This window comes from Vulpes vulpes, chromosome 16, assembly GCF_048418805.1.
Source record: "Vulpes vulpes isolate BD-2025 chromosome 16, VulVul3, whole genome shotgun sequence".
Classification (NCBI taxonomy): Eukaryota; Metazoa; Chordata; class Mammalia; order Carnivora; family Canidae; genus Vulpes; species Vulpes vulpes.
The window spans coordinates 14,252,580-14,268,883 of record NC_132795.1 but is presented as its reverse complement, the minus strand read 5'-3'; the positions used below and the strand labels follow the sequence as shown (position 1 = coordinate 14,268,883).

Below are 16,304 nucleotides of genomic sequence, written 5' to 3'. Positions count from 1 at the left end.
AGATCCTGTAAATCTATTTTAACATATAGAAATTCCTTTGGAAACTTCCTTTATCTCTATGCCACAAATATATTTTGGTGATGTCCCCCAAGCAAATGACTCACTGATACACATCTGAAGGGTCTCATGACTCAGGTTTTATTAGTAATAAATGACCATTTCCCAACAATATGTAGCCCCCCTCAAGGTCCTGGAAACCTTGCTTCCAAAGTTCCTTAGGGACTTACCCCTTCCCAACTTGAAATATATAATAGGCTACTCCTCATGACCCCGGTACAGCTCTTTCTGCCCATGAGTCCTGTCTTGGTGCTTTAATAAAATCACGTTTTTGCACCAAAGACATGCTTTAGTAAAATCACCTTTTTGCACCAAAGACATCTCAAGAATTCTTTCTTGGCTGTCAGGTTCGAATCCTCACGTGTTTTCCTGCATCATAGTTAGCTTCTATATGAGTATGAATTTCTTACCTTTCTATAACAAGTTCATTGATTTGCCCACAAGAACTTTGGCATTGGAATGATGACTACAGTAGATAAGCATTATTACTTGAAGTCTTCTTTTCATCAAATGGTTTAAGAACAAACAGAAGAGCAACTAGGCTTTACACAGAAGGTTGCTTGGAAAGCGTTTTACATGTGATATATCACATACAATTAACCACAACCTAAAACACTAATAACCAATCTTTATAGAATTACAGTTCCCCACTTAGTCTACCTTCTGACTCTCTCTCTTTGCTTCTCCACTTTAAAAATGCTCTAGTTTAGGGCATATATAATTATAGTAATATTCTTTAAAGAATATCTCCCTGCTACTGGGGTGCCTGGGTAACTCAGGCTGTTAAGCACTTAACTCTTGGTTTCAGCTCAGGTCATGATCTCAGGATGGTGAGATTAAGCCCCAAGTACAGTCCTGCCTCAGCCCTGCATCAGGCTCCAAGCTCAGCCCAGAGTCTGCTTGAGATTCTCTGCCTCTGCCCCTTCCCCCCACTCATGTGTTTGCATGCCTATGCTCTCTCTCTCAAATAAATAAAGTCTCAAGAAGAAAGAATATCTGTCCATTACTTAAATGTAGCTCTATTTAATGAAGTAAATACCGAAGTCTATTTGATTAATAGACAGTCTGATTTTAGAATATCATTTTGCTTTCTGACTCATTTTTCTAAATTCCTATAAGAAAAATAATGATCAAAACCATTATAGCTGCTTTGCAGGATCTTCTACTCGAGTAATTTGTAGTGAATTCAATTTCATACTTCCTTCCAATGATGTGATTTATTGGCTTCACTAGAGAGGAGTGCTTGGATTCCTTTGTTACTCATTGGACCCAACCATGATAACTTTAAGCTCTCTTCAGCTAAATAAATAGTCAGAACTTTACTACTCACATTATAGTGACATGTGGGACTATATTACTTACATTGATTTGCTGATTCTTTTTTTTAAGATTTTATTTATTCATGAGACACACACACGCACACATACACACAGAGGCAGAGACACAGGCAGAGGGAGAAGCAGGCTCCATGCAGGGAGCCCAACATGGGACTCAATCCTGGGACTCCAGGATCATGCCCTGGGCTGATGGCGGCGCTAACCTGCTTAGCCACCCGGGCTGCCCTTGCTGATTCTTAAGAATAAATTGGAAGGGAAGGAAATTACAATCTAAAGAGGAGCAGATGCTGCCGTATCTGACCTTTAGTAAATTGAAGGCAAATGTTTAAAATAACTGTTTTTACACATCTTCATCACAAAACAAGATGTATAGAGGAGTAAAGGCAAATTCCAAAGATGACTATATTATTTGTTTTTCAACCAATCACATTCTAAATTTTCCCTATTCTTGCTTCAATTTTCTCATAAATAAGGCACTTTATTCTTGGTTCCATTTTGTTCTTTCAAGTATATATTATTTTTTCTATGTATTTGATTTTGTGTTTAAAAGGTGTCAGTCTTATTTCTTTATCCTTACTTAATGTGGTAATTTGCTTCTATATTAGCAATCATCCTTAATTCTCAGCTGTCAGATAAGATGCCAGAATGTACATATTATCATATAAGATCACGTATCCTGATTATACCATGTAGTCGTATCTCCACTGCCAAGCTTTCCTGTAGAATATTTTCATATTCTGTATTCTCTGAAGATAATCAGGAGATTTATTATCTCTGTATCAGGTGATCTCAATTCAGCAAATATTTTTTGATTATCCAGTTGGCAGTAAATATAATTGAAATACAGATGTGTTAAGTTCTCTGCACACAATAAGCATGTAGTCTGACCCTATAGGTTATTTTATTTTGTGTTTCGCTGTTCTGATCATATATATATTATTTTCAAAATATTTAGTTCATAAGATCTGTTCTCCAAAAAATTTATGATAGTCAATACCTTCATACAATTAATAATTTTCAATTGGCTTCAAGCAAAATTTAAAAATCTAGAAAAGCTATCTCTCCCTTCCCTTATGATTTTTAATGCCATTATTACATATGCTGAAAGTTGCCTTAAAGTTAAAATTACATTTAACAATTAGAGTTAAAAAAGATAAAAATTTTAACCCTACTTTATGAAAGATACAAAAGTTGAATCTCTCTGCTTATCATTTTCCCCAAACTTTGTACATATAATTTGGGGTTTTGCTCCTAACCACTTATTTTTTATTTTTTTAAAAGATTTTTAAAATTTATTCATGAGAGACAGAGAGAGAGAGAGGCAGAGACACAGGCAGAGGGAGGAGTAGGCCCCATGCAGGGAGCCCAACGTGGGACTCAATCCCGGGTCTCCAGGATCAGGCCCAGGGCTGAAGGTGGCACTAAACTGCTGAGCCACTAAGGCTACCCATGCTCCTAACCATTTAAAATTATATAGATTATTACCTCTTCTAAAGAAAACAAATTATAGTCGTGTTTAGATTTATAGTTGTAACAATTACGTAGATTTATCTTAGTGAGTTCAGCTGGTTTCAAGATTTCATTTTATCTCCATCAATTCAATCTTTTACACTTTCTGCCCACTGGCAATATTTAATTCAGTAAACATATTTTCTTTTTTATTGTAACTCTTCTGTTTCAGACTGATCTTTTCCCACAATACCTTACTCTATTCTTCTAATAATTCTTCTAATTTTTTGGATTATAAATTAGATATATTTTTTAAATATTTCTTTTGTTTCCTGTAGCAATTACATCTCAGGAGGAGGTAGCTCTTCTAACTTTTCATAAATAGACACTCTTCTTTATAACAATGGAAGACTTCAAAGCCTTTGCAATTTTCTGGAAAGAGAGATGTACTCATTCAGTACTGGCTTAGAATATCGTGAGAGTTGAGAACAATTATGCCAAAATCATATGGAGAATGAATAAAACATAGGTGATGGGTTTTGAATTCCAGCATTCTGTGATGAGTAGTGAGGGAACTGGAAGCATAGCCTAGAGCTACATCTCTGAGCAGTCAACATGGGTGGATTCCTAGGAGAATCAACGTTTCTGGTTGGAAAGATACTACTATATGTCGGTAGCAAAGCTAGGCATCCTATGTCATGATGGGTCTCTACTTTTTAGAACTAACTTTACACTTTATTTATTTTTAAAAAGATTTTTATTTATTCATTCATGAGAAAGAGAGAGGCAGAGACATAGGCAGAGGGAGAAGCCAGCTCCATGCAGAGAGCCCGATGTGGAACTTGATCCCAGAACTCCAGGATCACTCCCTGAGCTGAAGGCAGACGCATTTAACCACTGACCCACCCAGGCTTCCCAACTTTACACTTTATGATCAACCTGTGACTTTACAATAGTACAGTAGCACCACAAGAGGAGGGTAAGGGTGTGGTATGGTTCTATGAAGCTTCTAGAAAATCCCAAGCAAGATGAAACTACATAGACCAAGGTGAGAAGATACTATTAACCCTCTTTGGCTTCAGAGCATCTCTGTTTTATGCAGCTGGTTGCTGCATAAGTTTTTATTTGAAGAACGGGTTTAGTTGCGAAAACCTTTTGACTACTATTAGTCCAAAACTTCATTTTAATGGAGCCACACAAGAACCCACATCTAGTTCTTTTTAGGCTAGAGACTGCCTCCCTCTCAGAGATACGTATTTATACTGATATTTTATGAATATAACTGCTCTCAAGGTAAATGCATATATTGAGTAACATTCAAATTTACATTAAATTTACTTAAATTAGCATTTAAATTTAAAATAAAATCTAAATTTCAAAAATTTCCCCCTGTATTTATGTGTTCTCAATTATGTAATAATATGATACTAAGTTTGGTGATCAAAAATCCTTCAATCCCAGAATGCTTTCAATTTTTTTTTCTTCCATGGTTGTGTCTGTGCTAGTTTTGTGAGCGAGAGTATTCCAAGATGATGAGAAAAGTAATTTCATTAAGACATGGTGTCTAATGTAAAATATTTGTTCTATCTATCATCTAAAACAGAATTCCAACTCAAGCACCATTGATCAATGTGTATAGAACGTTATTCAGGAAATTGCTTGATCAGGAGATTGTAAAGGAAGCAAAAGATAAAGACCTGGAAATGAGAAAATGTGAAAATTCTGATCAAAGACAGATGCTTTTTAAAGATAGCCAAGGCAGGAAATCAGTAAAGGAAGCTACATCAGGCCTTTTGAACCACCCTGTCAGAAGGAGCTCTACTTCATTATACAGCATCATTCTTGTTTTTTCTTCATAGTGCTGATTGATAACCAAAGTTATGTTATTAATTTTGTATCTCCTTCCAGAATATGCTTAAGAAAAAAAGGGATATTGTTGATCTGTTTATTGTTTTATCTTCTGAAACTTGACACACACTTAATAAATGGTTATGGGATAGATGGATGGTTGGATAGGCAGATGGGTAGATATATAGATAATAGAAAGATAGATAAAATATGTGAAGTGAACCTAAAAAATAACCAGAATTGAGATTTACTTCGAAAAAAAAAAAAACAAACAAACAATTTCTTGGAACATAGAATTTGAGCATATTTATTTATGATGTTTGAAATTTAGATATTCTATACAAACAATAAATAAGATTTGAATGTGGAATCATAAAATTAAATAGCCACACCAGCAGGCTGAGGTTAAATTCAACTAAGTGATCACTGAGGAGGCCAGAACATTTTCTATTGCAGTGAATCATCTTATTTTCACTTTTAATGGCATTTTCCTTCATCTGAACCTATTCTTTTCCACTTTTTTTGCTAAAATAAGAGTATTTGAAAAATGACAAATGTGTTTTTAAAAGTGAAGAGTTTAATATTGTGTTCAATAATCTAAGTTAGATTAAAACTTTTCCTGTCCCTTTATAGGTGCTTCTTAACTTCTGCAGTGTTTCCATTATACTCTCTCTTTCCTTTTTTAAAACCACTTTCATAAATTCCACAGAATAAGAAGTTGTCCATTAAATCCTTTGGTCCTGTTTTGTCGTGTTCCATAAAAGTTATGGTTTGTGAATTTTTGTATGTGATGTCAAGAGTCTAATCAACTATAACATGAACTAGACAGTCAGCCTTTACCATGGGCAGCCTTTTCAGCCTTTTCAGACTTGTGGAAAGTCACTGTAATAGATTTGACATTGCAAGCTCATGAGGTGTTTAACACTTATGAGAGATACATATCTCATGCTCAAATCATCAGATTCACGTAGTGGCCACCCTTTGCTATGGTCTAAATGCATGCAAATGCTTAAGTTGAGCCGATATGAAGCCCACAGAAAGAAGAGGCTAAACTGATCCAAACTTCCCAATTTTATAACTTCTCAGTATAGCTTCTTTATGGTTTGCACTTTTAGAATGGCTAAGTTTGAATTTTTTAAAATAGCCTCCCCGCTGCTCCTCATGACATCTGTCATGTTGCTTCACTCCTCCTTGAGAGCATGTAGCTGTCAGGGTGGCAGGAGTCAAAGTCCAGTGCTCCAATCACTGCCTGCTTCTGGACCCAACAACTTCTATTCCTTCCCCATAAAGCTTGATCCTATATCCCTTAAGGGAAAATTGGGCCAACCTTCAATCTTTAGACTTTAAGGAACAAATGACGGCAAGGTACCTTGCTCACTTAAATGGACAAGATGAAGACTAAATGGAATTTCTTGTTGATATATCAGCATTTACCATGTCTTTCTCTCTTTCAAATTTTAATAGTATATTCTTATGTGTGCTGAGTATGAGATTAAAAATTCCCTTAATATTAAATATGGTCTCTGATTCCCTTTTTGATTGCAGGGTTCCCAGCAGTATTTGTTGTGGCCTGGGCTGTGGCACGAGCAACTCTGGCTGATGCAAGGTGAGTGAAAAAAGGAGAAGTAAAGAGAGAGCCACAGATTTTCTCAAGACTCAGTCTTCCTGCCTGGAATTTACACTTGCTGCTATTATTGATCACATGTCCCTTTAGGGATGTCATGTAGGAAATTACCTTGATGTGATTGTAGCCTTTGATACATCTCAGAGGACAGAAAGACTCATGGACCTGATCAGGATGCTGAACCTCTTTACTTTAAAATATTATTTTAAATGTATTGTGAGAAGCAAGGGGAAAGAGATGGGTAAGTTAATACACCGGAATGATGCAAGCATGTGGAAGGGCCACACCACCTGAGTCCTGGGATGGGCAATATTCAGATCTCTTCTCTCAGTTGGAGCCACATCAGCCTTTCCCACATAATGTCTGATCAAAAATAATGTTTTTATTTATTGTTATTCCATTAGAAAGCAAGATTTATCCTTTCATTAATCCTAGCTAATGATATTTATCCTCTCAAGTTGGTGGAGCCTTGATTCTGCTAAAGTTAGAGCTTAAAAATGAGGCTGGAGAAGAAATGGGGGCCAGAATCTTCCAGACCTTTATAGATCATACTAGGATATTTGGGTTTTTTTTTCAGTGATAATGACAATAAATTTGCATTTTGTAAAGATCATTTCCACTACGTGGGGGAAAGATAGGAGAAAAATAATAATAAAGATGAAGCTAGCAATTTTGAATGATACATTCTAGACACTTTCTAAGGGTTATGCAAATAGTAATTTAATTGGACTTCGTATCAACCCTATGAGACTGAGGCCAGAAAAGTTGTACCTGGCATTGCGTAGCCATGAGTGGTAGAGAAGGAATTTGTCTAGATGATGGGGCTCCAGAGTCACTCAATAAATACTATGAGCAGACTAGAGGTTTCTATGAAGATCAGTAGTATTTGTTTTCTGTGGAGGAGGAATGTTGTAGAGGGATTCTTTTATGATACCCCTGACAGCTGCTCACTCTTCAGTTGTTTAGATACCCCTGATAATGAGGAGTGCACCGTGGGCAATGCCCATTGTACACAGGACAATTTTCATTATATCTACCCTTTGTCCTTCTACCTGTTGTAGTGCTTCCTATTCCCTTAATCAGAAATAGTCCATTACCTATCATGGAATTTTCAATAGTTCATATTTTTTTTTTTTGCTGAGATACGAGTTCAAGCTCGTGCATTTGTACTGCATGGAAGTGTACAACGTTACTAGCACATGTGTTTCTCATTCACATGATAAAATTATATCTGCATTTCATGGTGTTCAGAAAGGGAAACTATAACTACAAGTACTCTACCATTTCAGGATGTTTCAGATGCGCCACTCCCGCATGTAAAATCTCTCTCAAATTACTGCATTTTGTATGTAGATTCTATAATTATCCCTTCTTATATACTATCTTATTACTCTTGATGTGCATGTGTAACTGTCAGATTAAAAAAACCAATTGAATTACAAATGGGCAGGAGTGAAATTCTCTGTTTCATAATAGAGAACTCTCCAATGCTTACGGATCAGTTCTTAGGGATCTATTTAGCCACTTTCCTCCATTTGTTGAGTGTCTGTTGAGCAAAGAGAATGTTTGACTCCATGCAAGTTGTGAGTTACTAGGAAATGTATATTCTCATCTATTCGTTAATTGGCAGTTTTGGTGTCTCAGCCTTCCCATTTGTAAAATGAGAGTATTCCTGGCTATGAGTAAGATTGAGTTTACAGGGAGTAGATTTGAAAATCGATGAAATCCCATCTATGAAATGGCTTTGTAAACTCCACCTTCCATACAAATGTTACGTTAACAGTTGAGGGTTAATGTTATCAACATTATCGTCATTGCTGCGTATATACAATGATACTGGAAATGTCCAAGAAAACATAGTGTCTGCTAATTGATTTCTTGGAAGTGGGTGGGTTGAGTAAGCAAAGAGGTACTAGATAATGCTAAATAATTTTACCATGAGATGTAGAACCGTGTAACAGATTTGGAATTTTAGAGAAAATAAATCCTAAGGCATTTTTTGGTTCAATCCGCTGATTTGAAAGATGAATAAAATGAGTCCCAGAGACATCAGGTTGCATCTTCAAATCCTGTAGCAATTTTGACTCATTCATTTTGACTTATGCATTATTGTCAGTATTCTACAATGTGTAATAACACAGAATTACTAGAACTTCTGAAAGTGAGAGAGCTTTATCATTCCAGTGATAAGAAAAATGAAGTATCAGGTGCACCACATTTATTTGTTTATTTATTTATGATTATTTCAGAGAGAAAGAGAATGAGTAAGGAGGGGGAGGGCAAAGGAGGAGGGAGTAGAGAAGCAGGCACCCCACATTGATCATGGAGCCTGTCATAGGGATCTATCCGTAACCCTAAGATCATGACCTGAGCCAAAACAAGAGTCAGAGTCAGATGCTCAAATGACTGAGCCACTCAAGTGCCCCCAGGTACACCACATTTAAAAGGCAACATTTTTTTTTGTGGTTCGGGAAATGTGGTTTTGAATCTTGTTGCTATAAAAAATAAACAATCTTTATATTCCTCTACCACTAATAGTATGGAAACTAGGACCCATTACACATTTTTTTTTAAACTGGTTTGGGCGTTTTTTGAGATTTCTTTTTGTCTACTTATTTTTATTTTTATTTTTTTAAAGACTTATTTTTTAAATAGTCTTTTTAAAAATTTTATTTATTTATGATAGTCACACACACACACACACACACACACACACACACAGAGGCAGAGACATAGGCAGAGGGAGAAGCAGGCTCCATGCAGGGAGCCCGACGTGGGATTCGATCCCAGGTCTCCAGGATCGTGCACTGGGCCAAAGGCAGGCGCTAAACCGCTGCGCCACCCAGAGATCCCTGTCTACTTATTTTTAATAAAAAGCTTGGGACTGGAATGTTCAGTAAAACTTAAAATGCTACTTAATTCTCACTGCCTATTTGCTTTGCCAATTTATTCATGAAAGTTCTTTTTCATGTCTCAGATGCTGGGAACTTAGTGCTGGAAACATCAAGTGGATTTACCAAGCCCCAATCTTAGCAGCTATCGGGGTAAGTGTTAAAATCCTGTGTCATGGAAAGAAAGAAAGAGGATGCATATTAAACTGCTGCTAAAATGGAGAGACAGTGTGTCTCTCACTTTGTTCTACAAAGGTTTAGGAGACTCACATTACAGCAATAGCTGTTGGGAGAGTCTGGGCTGGGGATCATATCCATATTTGTGGCTGGCACTGAGATCCATGCAGAAAGGACATCCTTCCCTTTAATCAGCAAGCACATGGGTTCACTTCAGGTCTTCAAAATATCTGTGAACATTTACATGTTCAGGCAATTGGAAGGTCTTTAAAACCTTTCCTCCTTTACGTCCATTATGTTAGAGCTCCACTTTAACTTTCTGATTACTTGGTAGCAGGTCAGGAGGAGAAGACAAATAGCCAGACAACAGAGGAATTACTGAGAAAGAGAAAAATGATAGTATGATTCATTATAAAGGATTGTCAAAAGCTCTTACTTGGCAAACATCCCTGAGGAGTTAAGATAATGCCATATGGAGACATATCCCACAGAATCCTATCTAATAGGTCACAGGAAAAAGACTGAAGTAAGCAGTGCGTATTGTGTGGATTTTTTCTGCCTGTAGTATTTCACCTGCATATAACATCTGTGTTGTGAAAGAAAACAAAGTTATGCTTCTTTGTGTCTAGCACAACTCTTCAAAATGTTTACTCTTGACTTCCCTTGAAGATTTTATCTCATTAGCTTCTCCATGGTTTGATGAAGAAATTATACTTGTAATAATTCAAGATTATAAACATCTTAAAAAGAGGACTTATGTTCCCATATTAACTGTTAAATCACTTGAAAGTAATGTAGCAGCCTAATTTTTAACTTTGTCTTTGTTCTCCAGTTTCTTGCTTTCCTCAGTTTGTTTTCTGTCTCCTAATGCATCCCCAGGTTTGTCATTATGTTGCCATGCTGGGTACAGAGGGACAGCTATAATAATGGGACTGAGATTTTGTAAGATCAATCCAGAATCGGAGAAAAGCTTATTTATCTCATAGGAAAAATGTGGAAAGAGAAATAGAGAAGCATGAAAGGGATTCTTCATTTCAGAAGCCCATTGCACAAATGTTTATAGGGGGAAATAAAATATGGAACACTTCCAGAGAGGCTAGTTTGTATCCTTGCTAAAACAGCCAGTTAGCAAATTAGACCTCATTTTTATGTCCTATGAGAAGCTGGAAATGTACTGTGGATAAATGAATGAATGACTTAAATTTGTGAACTCTTATCATTTTAATTTTGACTTAAATTAGTGAACTCATCATTTTAATTTTAATGAAGTGCTGCTATCTTAGTCTAGTGATAAACCACACCATCAAACCATCAGGTGATAAACTATATGCCTGGGGAACATCAGTGAACTAAAAAGACAGAAATTAATTTTATAAAGTAGCATCTGGTGTTTACTACCCTGATTTCCCTTTTATCCACTGATACTGTATCATCATCTGTGTTGCCCAGCCTTTCAGTTTCTTTCCTCCTTGTTCATCCTCCACTATGTTTGCTTGTCCATCACTTACTATCCTCTTTTTAAGGGGACGACTCAGGTCTTGCTACTTTTTTTGTGTGCCTGGGTACATTGTGCTGAAATTGTGAAATAAGAGATAATTAAATATTATATGAAAATATAGGCAAATTTAAGAACATTGAGTTTTCATTTGATGAAAAGAAAAGATGTATTAAAACTCCAAGAAATCCTTTTAAAAATTAAGAATTGAAGCAAAGGACAGGAGACAAAAGTAAATTATAGGATGTCTTCCATTGAAACAGTTGATTTTTTATCCAAAGCTTCGTTTTTTTGTTTGCAGATCCTATTCACATTGTCAACATGGATGAGAAGTCTATATGCTGAGGTTTCTAAATTGCAAAGAAAAGCAGTAAAGTTAGGTGGTTATAGAGGTTCTAGAAGATTCCCTGTTGGAGAAAGACAGCTAGAAATGATGGGATACTCAGTGCATAAGCATTTTGGAGAAAACTTAGATGGAAGCCATTTTTTGTCTTCCTGAACTAAATGATGACAGCTCCAAAGCAAGAATTCTTAAATGTTTTTCCAAAATCACAGCATCCATTTAATCTAAAAATATCCTAGTCATGATCTCAAGGTCGTGAGATCGAGCCCTGCAGGGAGTATGCTTGAGATTCTCTCTCTCTTCCTCTCCCCCTCCACCCATGTGCCTCTTTCTCTCTCTCTCTCTCTCTCTCTCAAATAAGTAAATAAAATCCTTAAAAACATTCAGAGAAGATTCAAGAGCACCTTTCTGTTCATTGAGTTACTTTTTAGTATTGCAATTCAGTTATTACAGTTTTGTTTAAAATCCCCTCATTTTACTGTAGAATCAGTCTGTAAGGGAAGAGATGTGCCCCGAACTCCATCCTAGTGTTTTGAATGAGGTGCTCCTTCCTCTCAGCTAGCTGTTCAGTGTCCTGAAGCCAGGAAGGACGATGCAAATAATAACAATGGACACTGCATTGTATGGGTACTGTTCTGGGTACTTTATTTACACAGATTTATCTAATCTTCTAAATGAAGAAACTGCCCAAGGTCACACAGCTTGTGAGAGGGAGTGGGATTCTAATTTCAGGTTCAGTATCCCTACCCAGTGAGCTCCCTGCACTTACAATAAAATCCAGTGTCCCAAAATAGTCTAGAGAAGACCCTGTCACTTGTGCCTGCACCCTTTACTTGCAATACCTTAGCCACGTTGTTTTCCTTTCAGTTCCTTGAATCTGTCCACCTCTGCCTCCTCAGGGCTATTCCATATTTGGTGCTATAGCCCTGGAAGCTTGGGATGTGCTTCCTTCTATTCCTTGCTGTATTTTTAAATTATATTATTTTTTAGATTTTATTTACTTGAGAGAGTGAGAGAAAGAGAGAAGGAGCAGGGGGGAAGGGCAGAGGGAGAGGGAGATACAGACTTCCAGCTGAGCAAGGAGCCCGATGTGGGGCTTGATCCCAGGACTCCTGTATCATGACCTGAGCCAAAGGTGGATGCTCAACTCACCGAGCCACCCAGGGGCCACCCCTTCCTTTTTTAAGATTCCTGTTCCTCACTTTAAATGCCACTTCTTCATTGTGGTCTCCTTGATGCGTCCAGTCTAAATTAGCTCACCTATTATAACCCACAGAGCAAGGTGAAGTTTTTCCTTCTCAAGATCATCACAATGTAAAAAACTTATTGTTGAATGTCCATCTGTGCACTAAGCTATAAGGTTTATGTGAACTACAGCCATATTTTCCCTAACCTTCTAGATTTCTAGTGCCTAGCAAGCTTTCTGGCACATAGTGGCCACTCATAAATACTTGTTGAAAAAATAAAACCAGTATACAAAGTAAATGCCTTGGGGAACTGGTAAGAGGGAAGAGGTGAAATTAGAGCACAAAGCAAAGTTCTGTATGATTACAGAACCCCTGAGTCCATTCCATGCAACCTTTTCATTTCTAGAGACAGAAGCTAAAGCCCACACATAAAGGTCACACAGCTAGTGTGACAAAATAAGACTACAACCACATTTTTGGCCATGTTCTTTTCATTTGCACTCCAAAACATGTCAAGATTGTTTGAATTTATGGGAAAAAATATCTTTCCATTTTTAAGGCAATATTTATAGTTTTATATATATATTAACTCTGGATAAGATATTTGTTTTTCAAACTTTTATGTAGTATGGTTTTATATAAATAGATATGCCCCATATATGCTATCAAAAATTATTTATCAATAATTTTATTTATTTAAATTTTTTTAAAAGATCTTAAATACTTTAGAGAGACAGCAAGAGAAAGTATGAGAGAGCGAGCAAGAGCGAGTGAGAGGATGGAGGGGAGAGGCAGAGGGAGAATCTCAAGCAGATGCCCTGCTGAGAAAGTAGCCCGATACAGGGCTCCATCTCCTGATCCTAATATCATGACCCAAGCTGAAATCAGGAGTTGGATGCTTACCTAACTGAGCCGCCCAGGTGCCTCACCAAAAATTTTAAGTATAAGTTTAGATCCCTCACTTATTTCTGGCTTTGGATATTAGAATAGCAGAAATCCTATTAATTGGAATTTTGTGTATCTGGGAGTAAAATCTGATAAAATGTGATTAGAATTTCTAAGCAATATAGGAAGGAGTTTGTAAAGGATAAGCATTTATAGGTTCTAATTTGAAGAAGTCCTATCAAGAAAATTGAATTTTAGATATAATCATAAAATTCAGTATAAACTTAAGAGGAACCACTTGACTTTGAAATCATGAAATGTAAAGTTATTGCACTGTTGTTGTCTGTGTTTTGTTCCTATGTGTTAAAACTATGCTTAAGAGAATAGAGTCATTAGAAAACATTAATTTTTGTTCTGAAAATAAGTACCTGCAAATATAATGATTTGTTATTCACCTTGCAACACTTAATGTTGATTTGAGGATAATTTTTAAAAATTCTTCTAGAGGGTTTAGAGAGGGCATCTCTCATTCAATCAATTATTCATTTACTCATTTAACAAATCTTGATTAAACACCAAGAACATTGTGGGTGCTGTGTGAGGTAACGGCCGGATACGGTTTGGAGACAGACACCAACCCTGAAGTTTAAGCAGAGTGGGTGAAGCAAAAACTGAAACATGACAAGTGCTGGGTGGAGCTGGAAGAGCCTCTGAGAAAAGCTGACATTCAGCATGAAACCTGGGAATGAGCTAACCTGAGAAGGAAGGAAGTAGGAGAATGATCCAGGCAAAGAGGACTCTAGGAACAAAGTCTCAGAGATAGCCCAAGGGGCCAGAGGTTTCAAGTCTGAAATTTTGAGTTGTTTCAATTCATCTGTGGTTCATTTTGAATACATCTTTAAAATTTTAATTGAGAAAGAATCTAATGTTTATATTTGCATTATTTAAAAACCATATTTGCATACAATTTATTCTCTGTGTGACTGGTTTTAATGCTTGAGAAGTGGTCATTTTATTCACCTTCTCGGTTTTTTATTTCTTTGTTTTATCTGTACTTTGCCTGAAAGAGACTAACGTTAAGCAAAATTTTACATCTTTTAAAGTAAAATTTAAAATCTCACCAGAAGTTTCCACCTGGTTTTGTTCTTTTTTGTTCCACTTGCCCAATGTATAATATTATTTAACAGGCTTAGATCTTCCTTTAGTACAGGGATTTTCCTTTAATATTTTTATTGATTTGTTCAATTTATCATAATCTTTTCTACAGAGAGAGAAATAAATCTGCACGATGACTCTCAATTCCATGTTACCCATGAAGGCATGTCTCTCTTCATCATATGGGTCTTTGTTCTTTATCTCCCCATTTGGGGAGAGTCTTCAGTGGTTTTCTACATTGCTGAATGTGTTCTCTTGCTTTGTTAAATCTATTGTTTGCTGTTTCTAATGTTGATTTTAAAACTTGATGATATTTTAGATTCTTTACAATCTGTTCTTAATCCATCCCGTTCTTTAATAAATTTCTGTTTCTGGGGCACTTGGGTGGCTCATTCGATTAAGCACCTGCCTTTGGCTCAGATCGTGATCCCAGGTTCCTGGGATCAAGCCCTGAATTGGGCTTCCGGCTCAGCAGAGAGCCTGTTTCTCCCTCTCCCTCTGCAGCCCTGCCCACCTGCCCTGCTCATACACTCATACTCTCACTCTCTATCTCAAATAAATAAAACCTTAAAAAAAGAGCATGTGTGTGCATGGTATATTTTGTTGACTGATCTTTTAAAGCATCATAGTTTACTGAATCTTAAATTTTTCTTAATTCTTTCCATAATCCACTTAATTGTCCTTAAATGCATCTTCTTAGCTATTTAAACTTATGTATTGGATGTGTGTATCTTCTTTAGTCAAATTTCTGCCAGTTTTCAGTATTTATTTAGTGTGGTCTACTGGCCTGAGAACAGAGTTCCTGGTCATGGGCTTTTTTAAATAGGAATGGTGTTTAGGGTTGGCCCATCTGAAGCCATCTATAATTCTTCCTTTTCCAGGGATAGGAACTGACCAGTGACACTCTCCCGCTGGCACTGCTTCCATAGCACTGTCAGCTTCAGCTCCTACCCCTTTGTCCTTTGCATAGTAATTATACAGCATTGCTTCCCACCATTTTCACGCCCAGCTGCATCATATTGCCAGGGGCTGTGGTTGTAGGGAGTGAAATAGATGGGGCATGACATAATTGGCCATTCAAAAAGGAAGCATTGATGTGATATCTGTGAGCAGCTCTCATCCTCTTATTGAAAAATATTCTGTCTTGAGCCAGATGTTGGAATGGGTGAGGATGAATGGAGATTCTCAGCTCTCATGTTTTGCATCTTTTTATCATCCTGAAGAGCAGGTATAAGATGGTGGTTAAGAATTTACATTACAGACTCACATAATCATGGTTCAGAGTCTTCCAGTAGCTGGGTAGCTTAGGTCAAGTCACTTGATCTCTTTGAGCTGGTGTTTTTTTATCCATAATAAAGGGACATAAAAAATGCTTGTCCCATATCCGTGTGTGCTAAACTCGAGGGCTCCATAAATGGCAACTCTTACTAGCCTGAAGAATCCTTCTATCAGTTCACAGCACACCTCTGTCCTTCCTCCAGAGTATGAGACTCAAGACTCTAGTTATTATAGAAAGCTGCAAAATTAGTGAGAGGTGAGAGGTTCCAATAGTGTAGTAGTAGGATGGCAAAGAAGGTGGCAGGGGCTTAAGGAGGGGCTGATTCAGTTGATCATCTGTATCAAGTGGGGCACATGAATTACCCAACAACCCAAATTCTCCAAATTCCAGAAATGGTTGAAAACTCTGCAAGACATCTTATTTCCAAGAATGAAAAACTTGATGATTCCTCTCTTCCTGCTATTGCTTTTCCACTGATACAAGCCTATTCTTGGCAATCCACTTTTCCATTATTCCTAAATAGTAGCACTTTTTGGACTGCAGACATCTCCCTGAATATAAGGACTCCACGAGTTCA

At 36.9% G+C, this 16,304-nt stretch overlaps 1 protein-coding gene across 1 annotated transcript in view; it reads left to right on the top strand.

Annotated features, from left to right (window-relative positions):
- PTH2R (parathyroid hormone 2 receptor) overlaps positions 1-16,304 on the top strand; it is an 80,146-nt gene that overhangs the window by 51,550 nt on the left and 12,292 nt on the right. The window contains exons 8-9 of the mRNA XM_072741001.1: positions 6,237-6,297; positions 9,293-9,359. Of these exons, the coding sequence (XP_072597102.1) occupies positions 6,237-6,297; positions 9,293-9,359 (128 nt within the window). The remainder of the gene's footprint in view (positions 1-6,236; positions 6,298-9,292; positions 9,360-16,304) is intronic.